Here is a 25,888-nt window from a genome sequence, read left to right on the forward strand (position 1 = left end):
GCCTTTAGCCACTTCCTACCATTACTAAACGTCAGAGAATTCATACTGGACACAAGGCTTACATATGTGGACTATGCAGCAAAACTTTCTGACACCAGGTCATTTGTAGTGGAGAGAAACCGAATAAAAGTAGTGTTAAAAATAAATAAATAAATAAATAAATAAAAGTAGTGTATGGAACAAGTCTTTTATTCATCAGAGCTGCCTTACCCAATTGGAGACACATCCATCTGGAGAAAAACTGTACAAATGTAGAGATTGTGGCAAGATTTTAACTTATATTCAAAATGTACTCAATGTTTTAAAGCACTTTTTTTTAAACATTCACTGCTTATGTGGCATATGATAATTCACACTAAAAACATGAAAAGGGAAATTGTAGAAAATCGTATACATGGATCAGCAGCCTCATTATATATCAAGGAATGCACCGTGGTGAGGATTTCTACAATCACAAAGAACAAATGACTTTTGTGAAATTACACAGTTACCAAAGCCTAAGAATTTATACCTGAAAGTGGCTTGCAAGGTGTAAAAATCAGGAATGTGTGTAATTGGAAAAGAGTCTCAAAACATCATAATCACATTAGAAAGTTAAGGATAGGTTTCAGATATTGCTCTAAATCAGAATACTTCCTATAGAGAATCATCCAAAGTTTAAAAACAGCAATCCTTACTTTTCAGAATGCTTCAAAATGTAAAGGGAAAGGATGTCGAGACATAAGTAATTACTCGGAATATAAACTATTGTATATTGACAGCATTTGAAATATTTTGTGAAGGAAATATTAAATTGAGTCCAGTCTCCTGTCAGTGGATGCTACTATGATTTTATTCCTGGTGTGTGTGAAATCAGTGGGCTGGTTGTTGGTTCGTTAACCTGTGAACAGCTGTATATGAGCTGAGCATCACTGATAATTGCATTAGCATAGAAGATTGAGGTTACTGTAATGCACAATGTGTGAAGAAATCTAAATGAAGTAGCTGGTTTTAGCTTACTCTGAATTTTGTTGCATGTCTTGATGAAAGTCATCCTATTTTGAGTTATAGTAAGACATAGGAACATTATAAATTGTAAGTACTTTTGTCACCATGCCTTTAAAGAAAATGTCAATATATTAAAATCCTGGTGTGTCTCCATGGTAGTCGTAGTTGATTCTTAGTTGATGTGGTTTCCATTAGAAAGCCATCACTGATATGTGATGGAATTTGGACACTTCATCCCTCAGTGCCTAACATTCTTGTTTGTCCCCATTTGCTAAGCAGGTAGCCTCCAGTAAGAAAACCAAAGAAAATTGCACTATGGGGTCATTCAATACAAGAACAGTAACACTCCCCAAAAGTTTACAATGTGTGTGTTGACAAATGGTAGCATAATTGTATTGTGATTCTTTATTTAGATGATGTGTGATTTTATATTTTTTATTAATAAAGTTGAATATACTGGAACATGCTTACGTCTTTAGTGCCACTCAAGTTTGTGCATAACAATGTGTAATTGGGCAATGTAGTACAATTATGGGCTTCAAAGTTTCTTTCCCTGGTGTCCTTGGACATTAAATCGTGAAAAATTCCCCACTATTGATATATTTTATTGTATCTGATGGACCATTCTAATAATTACAATAGATGATATGTGTGTTTTTGAAGAGTTCAGCTGAGCTACTCTATGATATTGCTGCAGTGGCATTTATTTTCTATACCTAGGAGCCTTGAAGTGGGTTCCTTCTCCTGAAATTTCAGCACTAGACAGCATCTGACAGAGTCACAGTTAAATGTACCTTCTTCACCTGACTTCCTGGAAGCAGCTGAGAGCTGCTTCCTTGCAACCCAGGCTTTCACCATGCATGGCCATTACATAAGATATCTGCACACCTTAGCAAGACCTAGGGTTTTTTTGGTTTATTTGGAATGATCTCAACTTAGCTTGAGAAACCCAAAGTCCTCTGCACATGAACCTGTATAAAATCACATATCCTAGGAACTCATACAGTCTCCCAGATGAGTGATCTGGCTTCATCCTCACGAGTAGCTGTTTCAGGTCCACTGTGTACTTCTCAAGGGAATAAAGTCTGTTTCAATTCATCTGGTGGCCTTTTATATAACTGGTGCTCACTATCCAGTATGAGAGTGCTCTGCTAACAAATGCAAATTTTACTTTATTTTTTTAAATATTTATTTATTTTTAGACAGAAGGGAATGAGGGAGTAAGAGAGGGAGAGAAACATGAATGTGTGGTTGCCTCTCACATGGCCACACTGGGGACCTGTGCCACAACCTACACATGTGTCCTGACTGGGAAGTGAAGCGGCCACCCTTGAGTCACAGCCCATGCTCCACCCACTGAGCTACACCAGCAAGGCAAATGCTAATTTCTTAAAGTGGAGACGACTGTTCTTGAACAACACTAAAATAATGTTTGTAAGTGCAAACAAGTATAATTTTAGAGTTCTGATTAATATTTTTTAATTACTACGGTAAAGTTTATTTCTTTAAATGTATTTACTTTTATTCAGTTACAATTGTCTGCATTTTCTCCCCGTCCCTCCACCCCACCACAGCCAGTGCCACCTCCCACGCCCACCTCCACCCTCCCCCTCAATTTTGTCCTTGTGTCCTTTATAGTAGCTCCCATAGACCCCTCTCCCCCCTATCCCCACCCTGCTCCCCGCTGACTATTGTTACAATGTTCTTAATTTCAGTGTCTCTGGTTATATTTTGTTTGCTTTTTTCTTTGTTAATCATGTTCCAGTTAAGATGTGGAGAATAGAGTTTATTTTTTATGGATTCATATTATCATGCAATAAATCTGTACTATTCTATGCTGACACCATTTGACAGGACACAGGAATCAAAGAGGTTAGATCTGGATTTAATTTGAGATTCTACATGTGTAGTACTGACATCTGGTTGCTTACGGAATACTCATTATCTCCATTATTAAAAAATGAAACTTCATTTCCTTTTAAATTTTTGATTGTGTTGTTTTTCAAGTACAGTTGCTGTATTTCTCCCCCACCACTAGCCCCACCCCAGTCATCCCCATCTCCCTCCTGTGATTCCACCCCATTTTGCTTTTCTGTATGTGTCCTTTATAGTTGTTTCTGAAAACTCTTCTCCCCTTCCCCCCCATTACCCCCCCCCACCTCCCCTCTGGTTATTCTCATGTTGTTCTCAATTTCCAAGTCTCTACGTTCTGTTCCATCAGGTAGGACAAGGTTAATCTTTATTTTGGTCACCTCCCTGTGTTTATTTCTATATATAGGGTAGAGCTGCTATGTTGCTTGGCCTTTGTAGAGTGGACATATGTAGTGAGTGTCCTACAGAATCCACTGGCACAGGCTTCCTGTTCACCAGAGGTGGGTGCTCCAGTGGAGCCCTCCTTTCCATTGCGGGCAGTGTACACACTCCCAGTGTAACTTAGCCTTGCTTTCTTTTGTACTTTAGTGGGATGGTTTTGAAACTGGACCAGATGACTATGAGGACTGGCAGCAGCAACCAACCTCCAATCCAAGCACTGTGGCCCATCACTTGTTCAGGGGTGCATCCCTCAAGGCTGGACTTACTTCATTGTGACTCTGGTTACCACTGAGGCTGCTTCTTCAGTTTGTTTCTTGTGGAGGTTGTTGGGTGTTACTTTGACATCAAATGATGCTGCCTGCCAGATGTCCTAGCTTTGTGATGTTTACCTGTCCTGCCACTTCTGCCCTGCCAGGTGACTTCCTATAACATACAAAAAGGCCTTCAGGTGGATGCCACTTTAGATTGTCTTAGAGGTGCCCAGGAGAAGTCAAGCTGTGAAAAATGGCCTGCTGGTGATGGCATCAGGCCAAAGGCCACATAGCAGGTGTTACAGAATATGCAAAAGTCACATGGCATATTTGATAGATATTAGGAAAGTCTGAAGCAGGATCCGATACAGGTCAGATATGTGGAAAAGCTTCTGGAAAGAGCTTGGGTGGGCCTGTGGTTTTGGTGGGGGAAATATCAGGGAATCAGCAGAGCAGAGCTAAGAGCTGTAGCCAGGTGGTAGGGGACTCAGGTGTGGTGGCTATCCTACTGAGTCTTATGGAAGTGGTGGGTGATCTTGAGGAAAAGAAACAATTACCGCTCACAGCATATCTGTCTGAGAAAGTATCCCCTCCAGCTCCCACCATGATGCCAGACCATTCATTTCCTCTCTGCATCTCCAACTGCTGCCACGATGCCGAAGCTGAGAATGACTGAGTCCATCTAAGTCTGTTCTCAGGCCCTTTAATGGGAACACATGGGACTCCGGGTACCTGCTGTGTCCCCCCACCAAACCCTCGCTGGTTTCTACAGCCAGAGTTTATGGGTACTTGTCTTCCCACCAGTGCACGTGGGGCAGGAGGTTCTGGTGTCACGCTGGGATCCCTCACACTTTAACGGGAACTTCTGCAGGCAAGTATGTTGCCCAGGTCTCTCATATATGGCCTTAATTATGTTGAGGACTGCTCCCTTTATTCCCACTTTGCTGAGTGTTTTTATCAGAAATGGGTGCTGTATCTTATCGAACGCTTTTTCCGCATCTATTGATATGATCATGTGATTTTTGTCTTTGCTGTTGTTGATGTGATGTATTATGTTTATTGATTTGCGAATATTGTACCATCCTTGCATCCCTGGGATGAATCCCACTTGGTCATGGTGGATGATCTTTTTAATATATTGCTGGATGCGGTTTGCTAATATTTTGTTGAGAATTTTAGCGTCTATGTTCATCAGGGATATTGGCCTGAAGTTTTCTTTCTTCATTGTGTCTTTATCTGGTTTTGGAATTAGGATGATGTTGGTTTCATAAATAGAGTTGGGGAGTCTTCCATCAGTTTGGATTTTTTCAAATAATCTGTGAAGGATAGGGGTTAGCTCTTCTTTAAATGCTTTGTAGAATTCTCCTGTGAAACCATCTGGTCCAGGGCTTTGTGTGTTGGGAGTTTTTTGATGACTGCTTCAATTTCGTCGGCTGTTATTGGTCTGTTCAGGTTTTCTGCTTCTTCTTCAGTCAGTTTTGGAACATTATATTTTTCTAGAAATGTGTCCATTTCACCTAGGTTTTCAAATTTCTTGGCATACAGTTCTTTGTAGTAATTTCTTACAATCCTTTGTATTTCTGTGGTATCAGTTGTAATCTCTCCTATTTCATTTTTAATTCTGTTTATTTGGATCCTCTCTCTTTTCTTCTTGATGAGCCTACTTAAAGGCTTGTCGATTTTGTTTATCTTTTCAAAGAACCAGCTCCTGGATTCATTGATCCTTACAATTGTGCTTTTAGTCTCTATGTGATTTAACTCTGCTCTGATCTTGGTTATTTCCTTCCTTCTGCTTGCTCTGGGCTGTCTTTGTTGTTGTTCCTCCAGTTCTTGTAGGCATAGGGTTAGGTTGTTTGTTTGAAATGTTTCTATCTTCTTAAGGTAGGCCTGCAATGCTATGAACTTCCCTCTCAGGACTGCCTTTGCTGTGTCCCATAGGTTTTGGGTTGTTGTGAGTTCATTTTCATTTGTTTCCAGGAAGTTTTTGATTTCTTCCCCAATCTCGTTCTTGACCCATTCATTGTTTAATAGCATGCTATTCAGTCTCCATGATTTTGATTGTTTTCGGTATTTTCCTTTAGGGTTGGTTTGTAGTTTCAGTCCCTTGTGTTCAGAGAAAATGCTTGATATGATTTCAATTTTCTTGAATTTGTTGAGGCTTGCTTTGTGTCCTATCATGTGGTCTATCTTTGAAAAAGTTCCATGGACACTTGAAAAGAATGTGTATTTTGCTTCTTTGGGATGAAAAGCTCTATATATATCAGTTAAGTCCATTTCCTCTAGGGTATTGTTAAGTGACACAATATCCTTCTTGATATTTTGTTTGGAAGACCTGTCCATTTTTGATAGTGTGGTGTTAAAGTCCCTACTATAATTGTGTTGCTGTCAATATCTTTCTTGAAGTCCTCCAAGATTTTCTTAATGTATTTGGGTGCTCCTATGTTGGGTGCATATATATTTACAATGTTTATGTCTTCTTGGTGGAGTCTTCCTTTGAGTATTATGAAGTGACCTTCTGGGTCTCTCTTTATGGCCCTTGTTTTGAAGTCTATTTTGTCTGATATGAGTATTGCTACCCCTGCTTTTTTTTACTTCTCCGTTTGTTTAGAAAATTTGATTCCAGCCCTTCACTTTCAGTCTGTGTAAGTCTTTTGTCCTGAGATGGGTCTCTTGTAGGCAGCATATGTGTGGGTCATGTTTTCTTATCCATTCGGCTATTCTATGTCTTTTGAATGGTGCATTTAGTCCATTTACATTTAAGGTTATTATAGATAGGTAGTTATTCATTGCCATTTTTTCCTACCTGTGTTCCTCTGTCTCTCTCTTTTCCTACCTTTCCTTAAAGCAGTCCCTTTAGCATCTCTTGCAGAGCTGGTTTGGTGGAGCTGTATTCTTTTAGACTTCTTTTGTCTGGGAAACCCTTTATTTGGCCTTCAATCTTGATTGAGAGCCTTGCTGGGTAAAGTAGTCTTGGTTGCAGGCCTCTGGTTCTCATTACTTGGAATATTTTTTGCCATTCTCTTCTGGCTTGGAGCGTTTCCATTGAGAAGTCAGTTGCTAACCTTATTGGGGCTCCCTTGTACGTTACTTCCTTTTTCTCCCTTGCTGCCTTTAAGGTCCTGTCTTTGTCTTGGAAATTTGCCATTTTAATTATGATGTGTCTTGCAGTGGATCTCTTTGGGTTCCTCTTGCTTGAGACTCTCTGTTTTTCCTGGATTTGGGTGACTTTTTCTCTCCTCAGATTAGGGAAATTTTCCATCATTACTTTTTCAAATAGGTTTTCCATCCCTTGCTCTTCTTCTTCTCCTTCTGGTATTCCTATTATACGGATATTGTTACGTTTCATGTTGTTCTGTATTTCCCTTATTGCCTCTTCATTCTTTCTGAGCCTCTTTTCCTTTTCTTGCTCTTTCTGGGTGTTTTTTTCTACTTTGTCCTCCAGCTCGCTGATCTGATCCTCTGCTTCATAAGTCTGCTTTTCATTCCTTCTACTGTGTTCTTCAATTCAGAAATTGTATTCTTCATTTCCTCTTGGCACTTGTTGATAGTTTCTATTTCCTTTTTCATGTTGATATAGTTTGCAGTGAGTTCCTTGTAGTTTCCCTGTAGTTTCTGGTAGTTCTCTGTGAGCTCAGAGAGCTCAGTGAGCTTCCTGATGACCATTGCTTTGAACTCAGTATCTGATAGTTGACTTGCCTCTTTTTCAGTTAGCATTCTTTCTGAGGCTTCCTCCTTTCCTTTCATTTGGGAATTGTTTCTTTGTCTTCCCATTGTTTGTGAGACTCTTCTTGTTAGCCTCTGCTTGTTAAATTGCTCTATTCTGACTCCCTGGGTTTATGGTATGAACTTCTATGGTAGAATGCCAATGGGATTCAGTGGTGCTGTCTCCTTAATCTCCTGTGCTCACTGGTCTTGAGCTGATGTTTATGGGTGTGTAACACAGTCTTACTCTGGTCTTTTCAGCACTCCAGGTTTTCTTGTCTCACCTGTGGGCGAAAGAGGAATGGGGGCAAAAAAAAGAGAAGAAGAATGGAAGGAAGGAAAAAGGGAATAGAAAAGGAAAGGAAGGAAGGGAGTAGGAATAAAGAAAGATCGGAGGCAAGATATGAAGGAATTTTTTGACAAAAATTAAAACAACAGAATAAATAAAAGAAGGCAGGAAGAAGGAATAAAAGTGGTAAAGGGTGGAAGGAAGAAGGAATAAAAAAAGAAAGAAGTACAGAAAGGAAGAAGGAATTCAGAGGGAAAGAAGGAAAGAAAAAAGAAGAAAAAAAAAAAAAGGTCTTCTGCTGGCCTTAAACTGGTCAGGTTAGTTCTGCTGGTCGTCCTGTCTGTGGAACGGGAGGGGGTGGTTGGAAGGATTGGTTTCACTTTTCTCCCTTCCTGAGGCACACTCTTCCCTTTTGTTCAGCCTTCAGTCTAGTTCCTCCAGGTCCTTCTGCTCCCCACTAGGCCTTTAGTTCACCAGCTGTGCTGTCCTTGAGTTGCACCAATTAGGGGCAACTCACATTCCACCTTCTTGCTCTTTGCTGTCTTAGATGCTAGGGGCTTTCGGTGCTGCTATGGGGTAGTTCAGCCCCCTACTGTGTCGAGTCTTTCCGGGGAATGCAGTCTCTCCTAGCCCTGCAGCTCCCCTCTGCTGGGCGTTCTGCCTTCCTCCTAGAGAGCCCGTAGGCCCTGCAGAGTTCTGTGAGCAGGGGCTACGTAGGAGTTTTTCAGAACCAGTGCTTTTGGCTGTGGTCGCCTGCAGGCAGCCAGGCCCTTGATCGGGTCGTGTGGCCGATCTCCGCTTTTGACTTCGGTTGGTTGCTGATCCCCTGCTTTGGGTCTGTGCGTGGGGGCAGCCAGCCACTGATCTGGTTGCACGCTCACCCAGGAGTTTTTTGTCTGTGCTCCCAGGCTGCCTGGCGCTTATCAGGGCGCCCACCCACCTGGGGTTTCAGGTGTGTGCCCCAGGCCACTGATTGGGGTATGCACCCACTGGCGCACTTTGGGTCTGGCGCTCAGGCAGCTGGGCTGCTTATCAGGGCTCGCACTTACCCGGGGTTTCAGGTGTGGGCCCCTAGTCCACTAATTTGATTGCGAGCCAGCCGGGCTTCTGTTGAGCTCCAGGGCTGCTTTTTGGCGTTCACAGTCCAGGCGCTGAGGGGGGAGGGGCGCCAGAGGACTCGGCTGCTGCGGCGAGTTCTCTAACTAGCTACTACGTGCCTATATTTTCCTTCCCTTTTTGAGAAATTCTTCCTATTCAAGACCCCCTGGTCCAAACAAGCACCTGGCTGCTCACACAGCCCAGCCTGGCTCTCTCCCAGGAATCCTGCAGCAGACCCTGCGCCCGGGCAGGGGCTTCAGTCGCCCGCGTCCCCACGCGGGATCGGGGATCTTTTTGTCCTTAAGCACTCTTCTTACCGTCTGATCTTTCGATGTCCTCTATCTTTGGTCTCCGATCTTCATATAGGCTGGAATACTGTTGGCTGTTCGCTCTGCTCCTCAGATCAGCTAGGTATTTCACTGGCGTTGAGGGGAAGTGGACTCCGCTCCCACCTATGTTACTGCCATCTCCCAAAGAAAACCCCATTTTTTATCCTACTTTATTTTTTAAATACTTTTTTATTTTTAAAGAGAAGGGATGGAGGAAGAGAGGGAGAGAAACATCAGTGTGTGTCTGCCTCTCACATGGCCACACTGGGGACCTGTCCCACAACCTAGGCATGTGACCTGACTGGGAAGTGAAGCGGACACCCTTTGATTCACAGCCCATGCTCCACCCACTGACTACACCAGCAGGGCAAATGCTAATTTCTTAAAGTGGAGACAACTGTTCTTGAACAACACTAAAATAATGTTTGTGAGTGCAAACAAGTATAATTTCAGAGTTCTGATTAATATTTTTTAAATTACTACAAGAGTTTTTTTTTTGGATTCACATTATCATGCAATATATCTTGACTGTTCTATATTGATACCATTTGACAAATGACAGGAATCAAAAACTCTAGATCTGGATTTAATTTTAGATTCTAGATGTGTACTAGTGACATCCTGTTGCTTACTGAATATTCATTATCTCCTTTATTAAAAAATGAAACTGTTCATTTCTTTTTTCATTTTTGATTGTGTTGTTTTTCAAGTACAGTTGTCTGCATTTGTCCCCCACCACTCCACCCACCCCAGCCATCCCCATCTCCCTCTCCTTATTCCACCCTCCCTTTGCTTTTCTGCATGTGTGCTTTATAGTTATTCCTGAAAACTCTTCTCCCCTTCTCCCCCATTATCTCCTCCCACCTTCCCTCTGGTTATTGTCATGTTGTTCTTAATTTCCAAGTCTCTAAGGTTTGTTCTTTCAGGTAGGACAAGGTTGTTAATCTTGATTTTGTTCACCTCCCTGTGTCTGTTTCTATATATAGGGTAGAGCTGCTATGTTGCTTGGCCTTTGTAGAGTGGACATATGTAGTGAGTGTCCTACAGAATCCACTGGCACAGGCTCCCTGTTCACCAGAGTTGGGTGCTCCAGTTGTGCCCTCCTTTCCATTGTGGGCAGTGTACACACTCCCATTGTAACTTAAACTTGCATTCTTTTGTACTTTAATGGGATGGGTTTTTCTTTTTTATTAAGCATTTTTCATTGTTGTTAAATTACAGTGGTCTGCATTTTCTACCCACCCCTCCACTCCACCCCAGCCAAATCCACCTCCATCCCCCGCCTCCACCCTCCCCCTTGGTTTTGTCCATATGTCCTTTATTGTAGTTCCTGAAAACCCCTCTCCCATTAATGGGATGGTTTTGTTACTGCACCAGTTGACTATGAGGACTGGCAGCAACAACCAACCTCCAATGCCGAGTACTGTGGCACATCACTTGTTCAGGGGTCAATCCCTCAAGGCTGGACTTACTTCATTGTGACTCTGGTTACCACTGAGGCTGCTTCTTCAGTTTGTTTCTTGTGGAGGTTGTTGGGTGTTACTTTGACATCAAATGATGCTGCCTGCCAGATGTCCTAGCTTTGTGATGTTTACCTGTCCTGCCACTTCTGCCCTGCCAGGTGACTTGCTATAACATACAAAATGGCCTTCAGGTGGATGCCACTTTAGATTGTCTTAGAGGTGCCCAGGAGAAGTCAAGCTGTGAAAAATGGCCTGCTGGTGATGGCATCAGGCCAAAGACCACATAGCAGGTGTTACAGAATATGCAAAAGTCACATGGCATATTTGATAGATATTAGAAAAGTCTGAAGCAGGATCTCATACAGGACAGATATGTGAAAAAGCTACTGGAAAGAGCTTGGGTGGGCCTGTGGTTTTGGTGGGGGAAATATCAGGGAATCAGCAGAGCAGAGCTAAGAGCTGTAGCCAGGTGATAGGAGACTCAGGTGTGGTGGCTACCCTACTGAGTCTTGTGAAGGTGGTGGGTGTTCTTGAGGAAAAGAAACAATTACCTCTGACAGCACATCTGTCTGAGAAAGTATCCCCTCCAGCTCCCACCATGATGCCAGACCATTCATTTCTTCTCTTATGGCCAATTGCTGCCACAATGCCGAGGCTGGGAATGACTGAGTCCATGTAAGTCTGTTCTCAGGCCCTTTAATGGAAACACGTGGGACTCCCGGTACCTGCTGTGTCCCTCCACCAAACCCTCGCTTGTTTCTACAGCCAGAGTTTATGGGTACTTGTCTTCCCACCAGTGCATGTGGGGCAGGAAGTTCTGGAGTCACGCTGGGATCTCTCACACTTGAGCGGGAACTTCTGCAGCCAAGTTATGTATCCCAGTTTTTAACCACCACACAAAATTGGGTATGTGGGACCGACAATTTTCATATCCTTGCGCCTTCCACCCATTTCTATGTGCCTTTTTGCATGCTTATTTGTGTGTAATATAAGCATACACATTTTTATTTTCAATATATCTTAGGTTTCCAGTTTTAATGAATAAAATTTAACCATGACCTATAACCCTGCATAGATAATGTTCAGTCTACCAAGACAGTTTTTATTACATTTTTATTAATTTTTATTGATGGATTGGTATTTATAGAGAGAGGAAGGGACATAGAAACAAGCTTTGCCTTGGAATTTCAATTATTTTTATATTCCTCAATATCTTATTATTATTGTTCTATTACACTTGTCCAGTATTTCCCCCATTGCTTTACTCCACTATCCCGAATCCCAACTCCACAGTCAATCCCCACCCTATTCCATGTCCTTGGTCTCTCATACATGTTGCTTCACCAGTTACTTCCCCTTGTTTTCACCCTTAACGCCCTCCCCTTCTACATTGCTTGCTCTCAGTCTTTTCCTTCTTCCCATGCCTCTGACTGGTATGCATATTCAGAGCCAGCATATTTACCAGAAAAAGTGAGGTTTGCAGTGCTGTTACCATGGCTACTGACACCTGATGTCCTCCACCTATAATTTGTTCCCATCAGCCCCCCAAATATTTTTGTCTTATAGGTGATTTTAACTTTACCATTGCATTTAACACCATATTTCAATAGTCCTCCCTTCAAAAATGAAGGAACTGATTTGCAGGTGGGACTTCAAGAGTGGAACTGTGACTCATCCCTGAGTCCTAAACTGAACATTAAGGAATAATTTGAGAGTCCACCTGAAGTTAAAACAGAAATCCCTGACACACTCTAAATGAAGGACATGGCCCTCAGGCCCTTTGAAATAAGAGTCCAGTTAATTTCAATGCCTCCAGTGAAATTCCATATTATAAATACAATGTATTAGTGATGGAAAACTATACTTGTCCTTCCAGGGAGAACTGAGAGGCAATTGGACCCTGGAATAAACCTAAAAATCTGGTCAGGAATTGCTAAAAATGGTAACTGTAAGTAAAAAAAAGGGAGCACTCTTTTTCACACAAAGTGCTGTTTTGTAACATATATGCTGTGTGTTGTTTACAGTTGCACAAAGTTGTATCAGAACATTCACTGTAACCTCATAAACTTACAATACCCAGTGAAAGAATGAATATTTATTAGCAGAAAGGAGATGGACAAAGCTGTTTTCCTCAGGAGGAAGGCATAGTTCGTAGTACAAGTGATTAGGTTCAATCAGGGACCAGGAAACAGAAGGGCTAGATATTTATTCTCAGCACAACTGAAGTCAAGAAAAGGATCATTCCTTCCTCTGGCCCCCAGAAATAGGACCAGGAACTACATTCTGCCCAGAAAAACTGCACGTTTGTTGTGGACCAGAGTACTATGGGTACCAACTTTTTCTACTGAGTGGGTACAATATTGAGGTATTATTGTTGTGTTTCTGCACAACGTGTTATGTGAGGAGGACCCTACAAAGGGTTTTGAACCAGAGGAGTCTCACTGAAGGTTTCTATACATTTGTTAGAGTAGTCATACATAGGAAGAACTTTCAAAAAAACCATTTGTATCATTGGTTCATGTAAAATTTATCAAGAATTGCTGGGGTCGCAGACAGTGTTTGGTCTTGCTATAGCACTATGTGCATATTTAAAGGATGTGTATTTTTCTTTTGATAAGCAGAGTGTTCTATGGAGAAAAAACGCAGTTTTCCTCTGCTGTTGTGGAGAAGCGTTCCTAGTGTGTTTTTTCTCCTCTATGATCCATTTAGACAGACAAATATTATCCCACCCACCATCACAGTAATATCTCACACTCTTGGGTCACCAAATTGTGGGATATCCCACCACACCCATCAATTCCCTCGGACACCAGCTGGGAATCAATGTATACGGTAACAATGAACTGAGACTCATAAAGTACTAAACTACAGTGAATATAAATGTAAAAGAAAAGTTACAAATATAAAGTGTCAAACAAGCACCTGAAATTTTACTATAGAAGTATCATAATAATTTTTGACAGAAATTCGTAAAGTTTCTAATTATGTTAAAGCCGTACAAAATGGTTCCTAAGTCAAATGGGGTGATCAGGTGAAGAATATCACCAAGGAGATATATGCAGAAGGAATCCTGGCCTCAACCCTAAGACCTGTTCACGGCTCTGCCAGGCATGTCTTCCACACCCCGAGGCCTGTAGTCAGACCCCGCCCATCACTGGAAGTGCTCTGCTCAGACTCCCACCCCAGCCTTCTTGGAGAAAGTGCGCATGTGCAGTCGTGAGACTCCCGGAAGTAGTGGTAGAGCTCTGCTGGTCCTGCAAATCTTTATCGTTTGGGTGTTTCCGGTTCGCTACTAATTCTCTGAGTTCACAGTCCTGTGCACGAGAAACCAGACCGTCGCTACTGTCGTTGAAATAGTCATGAGTCCAGAGTACAGGTGAGACGCCCCCACACCCAGATCATTTCGCTGGCGCGGAGGTGTATTTTCGCGGAAACTCTGAGGCCCTTCCGTGGAGGTTTGTCCACGTTCCCTTTGTGGATTTTCTCCCGAGAGACGTGGCCTGGGCAGCCGGGCCAGCCCTCACCATTTCAAGTCGTAAGTCAGGTAGAGCCAACAATCCCTGTGCTTGATGGTTCGCGGCCCATAGAGCACGAGTTGCTCTCCAGGGTACAGATATTTGGAAGCCCCCTTTGATATCCTCCCTGTTGAATAAGATGCACTTCAGACAGAGAGAGTGCTTGTGAAGAGAGGAGTTGTGGCAGTGAGTGTAGGGGCAGCAAGCAGATTACAGATGCCAAGTAGGGCTTTCAACCCGATGGGTTCTGCATGGTTTTTAGGGCTAAACTGTACCCCTTCGGGATGTTATTAGATCAGGTGAGGAGATCTAAGAAATGACAGCAGTTGTGGGCTCCGCCACAGAGTTAGTCAACTTCTCCACTGGTCATCATTGTTGAATATGGTGCCTCGGTGATGGTCAGGTGAACCCATTGATTAGCAGGAGGGCTCTGGAATGCATGTGTGAGAGTGGGGAGCAGGCTTTGTTCAGGGGACATAAGGGAATGCTCTGTTGGATGTGGGGTTCAGGAGAGCAGCACACGTTCTTATTTTTGTAGTAGTTTCTGGAAATCTGTGGGAGGGGAGAGCACATGAAGACAGAAAACAATCTCAGTGACGTGTCCATGTAGCATCTTCTTGTGCAGCCCAGTGACTAAGGAGAGGAAAGGACGGGGTATTCACTGTTTCCAGCTCCGTCTGCCAGTGATTGTGGTGGGAGTAGAGAAAAGCGCTGTGCCTTTGAAGACACATTCTCAGAGTGCAAAACTTGACTCCTCAGCACTTGGTCACCTGAGAAAAGAATCCAGAGGAGGAGCAGGACCAGGAGGACATGGCAGCTTCTCAGGTAAAAGATGTGTCCTGGGTCAGAAGCTGTGCTTGCTTATCCTCCTGATATGATTGGATTAAGAACCAGCAACCTTTATTTCTTCTCTCTGATGTTCTTGGATAGTGAGGTTGTTTTAATCTGCTTATTTCCTTTTGTGTTTATGATGGTCAAAGGCCGTAGTTTATGTACACTACTTCTCTCCTTTTCCCCAGGGCCTTCTCTGCATTGTCTTTATCTCAGCTGCACGAGGTCAGGAATTACTGCCTTTCCTTATTAACCTTCAAACACTGAATATATCCCCTCTGTGACAGATCAACCTTGGAAGATACCCATGTGCAATATATTTGTTGGGATGGGCTCAGAAGCTTGGGTATTGGTGGAGAAGGGAAATAAATGTTTAAGTTGATGTGGCTGCAGCATCACCTCTGTACATCAGAGGTAAGGAAATGCAGATTCTCCAGTGAGAATTGCTCTGAATATTTTGAAAAAGAAGAGTCAGTAGAATAGACTTTGTCCCTCGATTGGTAAGAAAGTCTTGCTATTTAAATACATGATTAGTGTACTGAATATGAGAGGTACCTGTGGGTTGACATTGAAAAAAATAAACATTTACTAATGATTATTTTCACATAATGATCTTCTTATTTATTTCGCCAGTAGTGTCACACCGTTAAGGACTTGTGTTCTGTGGGCATCAGTCAGCATATATTCATTGTTCCAATCCACCTGATAGTCACTTGGCTGAGGTGCTCTGTTCAGTATAGAGTTAATAGTTTTCCTTTATCATTAACAAGAGTGTGGCAGGGAATTATTGAGGGATGTGAAAATACTATCACATTGCACCTGGACACTTTTGTTGTCTTTTTAAGTTCTGTTTGCTTTGGAAAATGAAAGCCCTACATTTGTTTCATAGATATTATTGGCTTTTGATGTGAAGGATTTAATCTGTGATGCCTTGTTCCTGTACAATTTAGTTATATTGCACACTGTTGTCACAGACATAATCTACATGATCACCTTTCGTATTTTCAGGTAATTTTACAACAACCATATTATAAACTCAGGTTTAATTCAGTTCAGTTGGAAAGATCTAGCTCTCTAATGATACAGAAACATTTTCAAAGAAATAAAACACTTGAGAAACAATAGTTGTAATTGCGTTCCTATCATTTGTGTATTTCTCTTTCTTGTGTTTATAAAACACAAAGGGCATCTTTCACAGACAGATTCACCGGAGTTACAGAATCACAAAATAACCTTGATTACATTGCTATAGAAATTCTGTGCCCACTTATTTTCCATTTACACCTGCTTTCCATATGTACGAGTATGTCTGACTGTGTGCGTAAAATGTTAACAATTCAGTTTTTTGTCTTTTTGTTCTTAAGATGTTTTCATTCTTGTCAGTTACAAACAGAGCAGTGAACATCCATGAGATCTCTACGTGTATTTGGCTGTGTTTTATTGAAACTTGTAGCTCAAGTTTGAAGTGAACCTCAAGGTCTCCCTTCTACTGTACATTTCAGAAAATATTCTCATATCAAGAATAATCCTGTTCTCAAAGTAACTACTAAATTTTCGAATGAAATTGTGGCTGCTATGTTTCTTACTGCTTAAGAATTATGAATGTTATAAAATACGGTTAACTCAAAATCACATGCGACTTCTTTTCTGTGTCTTCCTTTTTGTGCTACTCAAAAGTATGCTAAGTGGTCCAGAGACCATGGCTTCATTAGTAAAAAGTGAGCTTCTCAGTGCCAGCCAAGATGGAGGCATAGGTAGACATGCTTTGCTTCCTAGCACAAATAGAAGAAGATTAACAACCAACTTGAAAACAACAAACAACCAGAAGTGTAAGAAGATTAAACTGTATGTCAAGCTTGCAGTTAAAGAACAAACATTCATCCAGACTGGAAGGAGGATCAAAGACAGGCAGTCAGGGTGGAGATGATGGGCTGCAAGGGGGTACATGGCATACCAAGCATATGAGGCAGTGGCTGGTGTACTGGGGTAGTCAGGCGGCAGTTGATGGACCAGGCAGTACTACAGATAAACATGGAGAACAACGGGAGAATGAGACAGACACCACAATCCAAGCTTCCAGCACAGGAAACTAAAGCCATAAAACTTCTGCCTATGAAAACCTGTAGAGCTTGCAGCAGTGGGAAAAACTGTGTCTCACACAAGAATCCGTTCCAGGGTCCCTTGAAATGCTAGGAGGTACACAAGCCCACTCTCCACGGAATCAGAACCACAAAGGACAGTTTGCTTGAGGGTTGAGGGAGAATTGACAGAAAGCTTGGGGAGAGATGAACAAGCAGGATTATTCCCTCCCTGACCCTTCCCCCACAAACAGCACCACAACACAGCAAAGTGGGTTCTCCTGCCCTGGCAAATACCTAAGGCTCCTCCCTTTGGAACGTGGGAGGTACAATGAGACAAAGAAATATAGCCCAAATGAAATAGCAGTTCAACAATCCAACAAAAGATGCCTGTCTGCTGTTACCCAGTGGATGAAGTGTCAGCCTGTGAACCAAACAGTTGCTGTTCAATCCCCAGTCAGGGCACGTGCCTGGTTCACCATCCGGGTCCCCAGTAAGGGTCACGCAAGAGGCAAGCACACATTGATGTTTGTCTTACTCTCTTTCTCTCTCCCTACCCACTCCCTAAAAATAAAAATTATTTTTAAAAAATACACTAAGCACTGAAGAGATAGCCAACCTATCAGATGTGGAGTTCAGAACACTGGTAATCAGGGTGCTCACAGAAAGGATTGAGTAGAGCTACAAAATAAAGGAAGTGGTGCATGGTGTACAAAGTGAAATACAGAAACATATAAGGGGACCAACAGTGAAAGGAAGGAAACCGGGACTCAATATGGAGAGGATGTGGAGAAATGGGATCCCTAGTGCACTGTTGGTGGGAATGCAGACTGGTGAGGCCACTGTGGAAAACAGTATGGAATTTCCTCAGAAAACTAAAAATGGAACTGCCCTTTGACCCAGCAATTCCACTGCTGGGAGTATACCCTAAGAACCCTGAAACACCAATTCAAAAGAACCTGTGCATCCCAATGATCTTAGCAGCACAATTTACAATAGCCAAGTACTGGAAGCAACCTAAGTGCCCATCAGCAAACGAGTGGATTCAAAAACTATGGTATATTTACACAATGGAATTCTACGCAGCAGAGAGAAAGAAGGAGCTTATACCCTTTGCAACAGTATGGATGGAACTGGAGAGCATTATGTTAAGTGAAATAAGCCAGACGGTGAGGGAAAAATACCATATGATCTCACCTTTAACTGGAACATAATAAATACAAGAAAAAAGGAAACAAAATATAACCAGAGACATTGAAGTTAAGAACAATCTAACAATGGGCAGGGGGGAGTGGGGAGGGGACAGTGAGAAGAGGGGATTACAGGAACTACTATAAAGGACACATGGACAAAATCAAGGGGGAGGGTAAAGGTGGGGGAGGGAGGTGGGTTCACCTGGGGTGGGGTGGAGGGATGGGGAGAAAAGACACACAACTGTAATTGAAAAACAATGAAAAAAATAATAATGTGGACCAGAAGGGAGAAATAAATATTCAACCAGAATAGAATGAAGAAATAAGAATCTAAAAAAATAAGGAGAGGTAGTGTAAGCTCTGATACAACTTTAAGCCTTTCAACATCCTATTCCACAGGGTACCAGAAGGAGAAGAGGAAGAGCACAAAATGGAAAACTGATTAAAAAACAAATGAAGGAAAACTTACTGTGTCTGGTTAAGGAAATAGACATGCAAGTCAGGGAAGCTAACACACTCCCAAGGAATTTTGACCCAAGGAGGAACACACCATGACACATCATAATTCCATTACCAAATATAGAAGATGAGGAAGGAATCCTAAAGGCCTGAACACAAAAGGAGAGTTTCCTGCAAAGGGGTACCCTCAATAGTAGCAGCTGATTTCTCGAAGGAAACCTTGTAGACAAAGAGCTAGAATCAACTATTCAAAGTCATGTAAGTCACACACTTATATCTATGATTAATCTAAGTAGCAAAGCTATCACTTTGAATCAGTGGACAAATCAAGTGCTTTCCAGATAAGTTCAAGTTAAAGGAGTTCATCATTGCCAAGCCTTTATATGAAACGCTCAAGGAACTTAATCTAACAAACAGAAAATCAAAAATAAGAACAGTGAAATGACAAGAAACTCGCAATTATTAACAACTGAACCTATAAAAACATCACTGAGAGAAAAACAAAATTAGCATACAACTAGAACAGGAACACAGTCACAGAAATGGAGATGATATGGAGGATGGTTAGCCGGGTGGGGGTGAGGGGAAAATGGGGGAGAAGGTAGAGGAAATAAGCGTAAATTGTGGCTACAAAATAGATCGGGATTTAAAATAATATTTGAAATGGAGAAGTCATACAACTTATTTCTATGACCACAGACATGAACTTAGTGTGGGAATTATGGAGGGAGAGGGGTTCCATGGTGGATGGCTTAAAGGGGACAAACAATGGTACAATTGTAGTACTATAACCAATAAAACATACTTACACAAGTGAGCTTGTGAAAAATGAGGAAACAGAAACCCCTCCCACAACTCCGGAATCAGAATGTGCATTTCACCAATACTACATTTTTTGTTGCCTGAATTAAACCTGAAGTTACTTACACTTACAACTCACCATGTCTTTTGTGGCTGAGAAGTATACACAGCTGATTCTGAATGATAGAAATACAACACTCAACAATTGATATGCCTGTGTCTCTTCCTTCATTTTAAAGTGTATTTTCCTGACAACTAATGTCTTTACAGTAGATTTGTGTGTATGTATTATCCTCCTTTTTCAATATTAGAAAATACACTAGAGTGTTAGAGGGTCATGAGGACCTTACAAAATGATGCAGGATATTCCTAGGTCAAAACCACGTGTAACTCTTTTCATGTTATACGACAGTGAGAACTCTGCTGGTATCTCCTTGCAAAATGTGCCTCTTTTTTTCTTCAGCAATCCTTGACCTTCAAAGACGTGTCTGTAGACTTCTCTTGGGAGGAGTGGGGTTGCTTGGACCCAGCTCAGCGGAAATTGTACTCCGATGTGATGTTGGAGAACTACAGCAACCTGGTCTCCCTGGGTGAGGATGACTTCCTTCAGAGTTCCCGCTCCACCCACATGATTTGTTCCCTTTCTTTAACATCTTTTGGGGACTCTAGTGTGTTTGATAGACTTTCAGATTCATGCTCACAGGGGAGAACTTGGAGGTCATCTCGAGTAGAAAATAAAGGTTTTGGAACGATAGTTCTTAGGACCTCATTCTCCAAAAATTTACATATTGTTAGAAAAATAAGGTGCTCTCCACGAATAGTTTTTAGAAGATGATCGTGTAGAATATATTAATTTCTCTGCCATCTTTTTACCTGAGCACAACATGGATTGGAAATGGGGAATCTTTAAAAAACTAATAATATTTATTTTGAACACAGGTCTTGTTGTTTCTAAGCCCACACTGGTCACCTTTTTGGAGCAAATGAAGGAGCGCTGGGATGCTTGTAGAAAAAAGTCACTATCTGGCCCCCCAGGTATGTGGGAATGGAGACGGAGATATCGCAGGTGAGAAACCCAAAGGTCAGAGGAAGGCAGACCTTAAAGTTTGGTTTGGGAAACTGTGCTTCAGTGCAAAGGATTTTGCAAAGCCCAGGTTTATTTCTGTTGCAGTCATAAAGGGCCAGCTGGTCTCCAACACTGTCCCAGGCTCCTACATGCTTTCAGAATTCTGTTTTTACTCCAGTGGCCTCTGTCATCCTATTAGCATTTGGTGTCAAACTCCTCCAATTGGACTCTGGGTCCCACCATTGTTGGCTCCACTTGCATGGATTTGGGGACCTGGGAAAATCTGTGCTTGTTACTCCTAAATTTTACCTTAAGATTTTGTTTTGGGTTTTTTTTGTTTTTCTGCCATGAATGGAGATCATGAAGGAAGTGGCTGAGATCCTGGAATTTGTCACATAAATCCCAGGAACCCCAGGGGCAGTAGTCATGTTTTCTGACTTATAATTTCTAACCCTATGGGGGCTTCAAAGAAGACCCTACAAAATTTAGACTCAGTGATTTTCTCATAGCACAATGCACCTCCACAACATGAGACCTTGTACTTTTGCATTTCACTTCAAAATGTCTTATGATCATACATTTGCCTTAGTTTTTTGTTCCATTCATTTACTGATGGGCACTTAGGTTGTTTCCAGCATTTGCCTACTGTAAATTGTGCTGCTATGAACACTGGGATACGTAAGTTCTTTTGACTTGGAGTTTCAGGGTTCTAGGGTAGAAGGAAGTCCTACCCTTTGGGACAGCACGGATGGATCTACACAGCATTTTGCTAAGTGAAATAAGCCAGGCAGTGAAAGACAAATACCACGTGATCTCACCTATAAGGGGAACCTAGTGAACAAAACAAAGAAGCAAGCCAAATATAACCAGAAACATTGAAATAAAGAAGAAACTGAGAGCAACCAGAAGGGAGGTAGGTGGGGATAATGGGGGGGAAAGGGGCAAGACTTCTGCGGAACATGTATAAAGGACACATGGACAAAACCAAATGGGGTGGGATCATGGGGTGAGTTCCGATAGCTGGGTTGGGGGAAGTGATGGGAGGAAAATGGAGTCAACTGTACTTGAACAACAATAAAAAAATGTGGAAAGAAAATGTCCTTTTGCTTTTCCTGGGCTACTGAGTGAGACGTATAGGGCATGCAGAGGACAGATACAGCCTGTTTTGGAGATTTAGAATGTTTTCGCTCAAAGCCCAGATCGCTGGATCACTTCTGGGACAAGAAACATGCCTGAGTTCTGGACCTGGGCCCTGGTTGGGGAATGAAGTGGCAACTGATCGATGTTTCTGTATTTTAATGTATTTTTATATTTGACTATTGTGTTCTATAGCTTCCCATTTTCGGTTTGCTTATTTTATTATTTTTTTAGTTGTAATGATGGTTTTATTTCTGTTGTGTATTATGCTACTTGCTTGTACAAGTAAACATCTCTCCTTATCACCTGTTCAGAATTCATACCTATGGTGATAATACAATGGAGCCTTTTAGTTACTTATTCAGCAAATATTGGTTGGCTTTCCTTATTTTTATGTTTTCTCTGTTTTCATTTTCATTTTGGTCATTCACAGATGTAGTGATATTAAGTAGTTGTCTTAATTTCCTATGTTTCTATTTTCAGGTGGTTATTTTCATTTCCTTATCAAGTTGAAGGTGAATTGAAATTAATATATTTCAATACCAGGAGGGTCGGTTTTGTAGATACATTTCAGTTTTCTGATTTGACCTTGGATGTCTGTTTCCTGTCTTGATATATGTGTTAAGGTTCAGAATTGTAAACAACTAGGCTTTATGAACTTGCTTTTTCTCCAAATTAAGAGAAAGAGATATAACAATCACCCCTAGTTTAAACTCTAATTTTGTAAACACAGGGGGTTGTGGGTTTGGTTTTTTCTGTGTTTAAGTTTCAAGACTAATATAGTGTCTTTTTCTTTTAAAAGCCCATGATATTTTTTTATGCTTGATACTGGTCTTCAGTCCAGTGGTTTCTGTGGTGTTTCCACTGTTACCCTTCATTTTAGTGTGCACTTTAATGTGTGCACCGTGTGTTGTTCTGGTGTAAGCACTCTGTGTCCTGCAAAACAGGAACATGAATTGTGAAGATGCAGGAAAACGGTGAGATCATCGAAGACACTGGACCCTCTATCTGTCTAGAAGACAACTGGGAATGGAGAGTTTTCTTGTCCAGTTGCTGTTGTGTGCCAAGCATGAGAGCACAATGGTTGCGAAGCGTTAGCAACTGTTGTTCCTATTTCATGTGGTTTTTGCATATAATACCACACCTGGTCCTGCTGCAAGTATTTGAAGTTTATTGATGTCCTCAAGCATGTGATTTGTTTAAAAATCCCTGTAAGTTCAATGCACATTGACGTGCATATCATACCTGTGAACCTTTATTTTGTGTCTTTCAGCTGTGTCACCTGCAGACAACCAGGACTTCTTGCCAAGGTCAAGCATGGAAGATTTATTCTTTAGAGCAACACCGGTAAGATATGAGAGGTGTGCCTTTGATACTGATAAGGACGTGTGTGACAGTAAAGAAAGGATATTTAAATGGAGAGACCTAACTTTGGAAAATTATTCATGATAAAATCGTTGTTATCTAAACACATGTAAAATAGTACAAATTTGGCGAAACTTCCACTTTATTCAGTTACATTTGCAGATCATTGGTTCCATGTAGGAAGACTGAAACAGTATTCTTTTTTTCAAATTAATTAATTAATTAATTTTTTATTTAGTTACAATAGCCTGCATTTTCTCCCCATCCCTCCACCCCACCCCAGCCAGCCCCACAACCCTCCCCCATCTCTACCCTCCCCCTTGATTTCGTCTTTGTGTCCTTTATACTAGCTTCTAGAGACCCCTCTCCCCACTGTCCCCTCCCCACTCCCCTCTGGCTATTGTTACATTCTTCTTAATTTTAATGTCTCTGGTTATATTTTGTTTGCTTTTGAAAACAATATTAGAAGTGTAGGTATTCTTGTAAAGCACATGTGGCAAAACAATGCCTGTAGTCTGATTCTGGCCCTCCACCTTGTTTTATCTGGCTCTGCAACTTTCTTCTACCTGACAACAGTTGCAAGTGCCTTTCCCCTAGAAAGAAGTAGTTACATTTATACAGCCCTAAATTACTTCCAGGCCATGGAATGCAACTAAAACGCTCATGTTTGATCCGATAAAAATGGATCAACTGACACCCCTGTTCTAAACGCAAACTGGAAAGTCTAGGAAATCTCATAACTTGTTGTGTGGGTAATCATTTGAAATATTTAAAATGTACAGTAGGAGTGAATTTTCATTAAATAATATGTAGAATGTATTGATGTCCTATGCATGTATAAAGCTTAAATGGGATGAATTTGAGAATTAGGAAATGTTATACTCTATTAGAAATAATATTTTCTTTTTAAAAAATTTATTTATTTATTTATTTATTTATTTTTAAAAATTTATTTAATTATTTTTATTCAGTTACAATTGTCTGCATTTTCTTCCCTTCTCTCCACCCCACCTCAACCAGTCCCACCTCCCTCCTCCACCTCTACCCTCCCCCTTGATTTTGTCCCGGTGTCCTTTATAGTAGCTCCTATAGACCCCTCTCCCCACTATTCCCTCCCCACTCCCATGTGGCTATTGTTACAATGTTCTTAATTTCAATGTCTTTGGTTATATTTTGTTTGCTTTTTTCTTTTGTTGATTATGTTCCAGTTAAAGGTGAGATCATATGGTATTTGTCCCTCACCGCCTGGCTTATTTCACTTAGCATAAACACATTGCAATGGCATGGATGGAACTAGAAATAATATTTTCTTTTCTTGCACTATATACTCTTTTCATGAACTTGGGAGTGAGTTTTAATACAACAACCATGGTGTAATAGGGATCACAGAATGGTTATTTGGGAGTAAGGGCACATGTTTAATGAAATTATGGATGTCACTAACGGCCTTTCTGTGTTCAATGATTACCAGAGTGCGTGGGATGAGGACAGAAGTAGTCAATGCAATGAACATTGGACAAATTTTACCCACGTGTCAAATCCTAATGTACATCACAAGAGTCAGCTTCCCGACAGCCAGTGCAAAGGTGGAAAAGTCTTTGACCAAATGTCAAATCAGAGTACTCATCACGTTTATCCTATTGTGGAGAAGACAATCCAGCAAAGTAAAAATATCAAATGTTTAAAGCAATCTTCAAATAGCATTAAAGAAATGACTATTACTGTTGGGGAGAATGTTTCCAAATATTTACCATGCAGAAAATTCTTCAATCAAATATCTAATCTAAACGCACTTGACAAAACATGTCCCCAGAAAGAACACACATGGAAAGACTGTTGTAAAACAGGTCATTTTGGATTACCGCAACCCTTCCTAATCACCACAGAATTCACACTGGACAGAAGCCTGACAAATGTAGAGAATGTGCTAAAGCTTTTACCCAGTCCTCATATTTCAGAGATAATCAGAAAATTCATACAAGAGGGAAATTTTTCAAATGTAGTGAAGGTGGCAGTACCTTTACAGAGTCCTATAATCTTGCCCAGCATCACAATATTCCTACTTGTGAAAAGCTTTATATGTACAGAGAATGTGGGAAAGCCTTTAGGTGGTGCTCACAACTTACACAACATCAGATAATTCACACTGGTGAGAAGCCTTATAAATATACTCAATGTGGCAAAGCATTTACACACTCCTCAACCCTTACTTGCCATCAGAGACTTCATACTGGACAGAAGTCTTATAAATGTCCACAATGTGGCAAAGGCTTCAGGTACCCGAGAACACTTACTGAACATCAGAAAATTTATACTGGAGAGAAGCCTTATGAATGTACACAATGTGGCAAAGCCTTTAGCCGGACCTCAGCCGTTACTCAGCATCAGAATATTCATAGTGGAGAAAAGCCTTATATATGTAAAATATGTGGTGAAGCCTTTAACCTGGCCTGTAAGCTTTCTTGGCACCAGAAAATTCATATTGGAGACAAACCTTGTAAATGTTGAGCATGTGATAAGGCACTTTTACAGTCCTCAAACCTTTCTCAACATCCAATAATTCACACAGAAAGAATGCCCTATTTATATTCCCCACGTGGTAAAGGCTTTAGCCAGTCCTCAGTGCTCATTCATCATAAAATATCTTTATACTCTAGAGAATCCTTTGAAAGGTACATGATGGGATATAGCCTTTAGCCACTTCCAACCCTTACTAAATTTCAGAGAATTCATACTGGACAGAAGGCTTATAAATGTGGACTATGTGGCAAAACGTTTTGACATCAGGTCATTTGTACTGGAGAGAAACCATATAAAAGTAGTGTATATAACAAGTCTTTTATTCATCAGAGCTGCCTTACCCAATTGGAGAGACATCCATCTGGAGAAAAACTGTACAAATGTAGAGACTCTGGCAACATTTTAACCTATATTCAAAACTTACTCGACATTTTAAAGCACTTTTTTTCAACATTCACTTCTTATATGGCATATGATAATTCACACTATAA

At 41.2% G+C, this 25,888-nt stretch overlaps 2 protein-coding genes and 1 pseudogene across 2 annotated transcripts; all 3 read left to right on the forward strand.

The window, feature by feature from the left end:
- The window catches only part of LOC128779749 (zinc finger protein 708-like), a 35,004-nt pseudogene extending 31,412 nt beyond the window's left edge, over window positions 1-3,592 (forward strand).
- Window positions 3,593-14,757: 11,165 nt separating this feature from the next.
- Window positions 14,758-20,379, forward strand: LOC128779750 (KRAB domain-containing protein 5-like). Its single transcript, XM_053915869.2, has 3 exons — window positions 14,758-14,772; window positions 19,773-19,899; window positions 20,249-20,379. The coding sequence occupies exons 1-3, from the start codon at window positions 14,758-14,760 to the stop codon at window positions 20,377-20,379; spliced, it is 273 nt and encodes a 90-aa protein (XP_053771844.2).
- A 955-nt stretch (window positions 20,380-21,334) lies between these two features.
- Window positions 21,335-25,574, forward strand: LOC139440472 (zinc finger protein 79-like). Its single transcript, XM_071220098.1, is given in 2 exon segments — window positions 21,335-21,381; window positions 24,764-25,574. Coding segments are annotated over 2 exon segments (858 nt in total).
- Window positions 25,575-25,888: the final 314 nt, after the last annotated feature.

Source organism: Desmodus rotundus, chromosome 12 (assembly GCF_022682495.2).
Source record: "Desmodus rotundus isolate HL8 chromosome 12, HLdesRot8A.1, whole genome shotgun sequence".
NCBI classification, from domain to species: domain Eukaryota; kingdom Metazoa; phylum Chordata; class Mammalia; order Chiroptera; family Phyllostomidae; genus Desmodus; species Desmodus rotundus.

What these genes read in the sequence shown, in the direction of transcription:
- LOC128779750 (XM_053915869.2), top strand. An exon ending in CAGCAACCTGGTCTCCCTGG is followed by an intron (nt 19,900 to 20,248) that starts GTGAGGATGACT and finishes TTTTGAACACAG; the next exon opens with GTCTTGTTGTTTCTAAGCCC.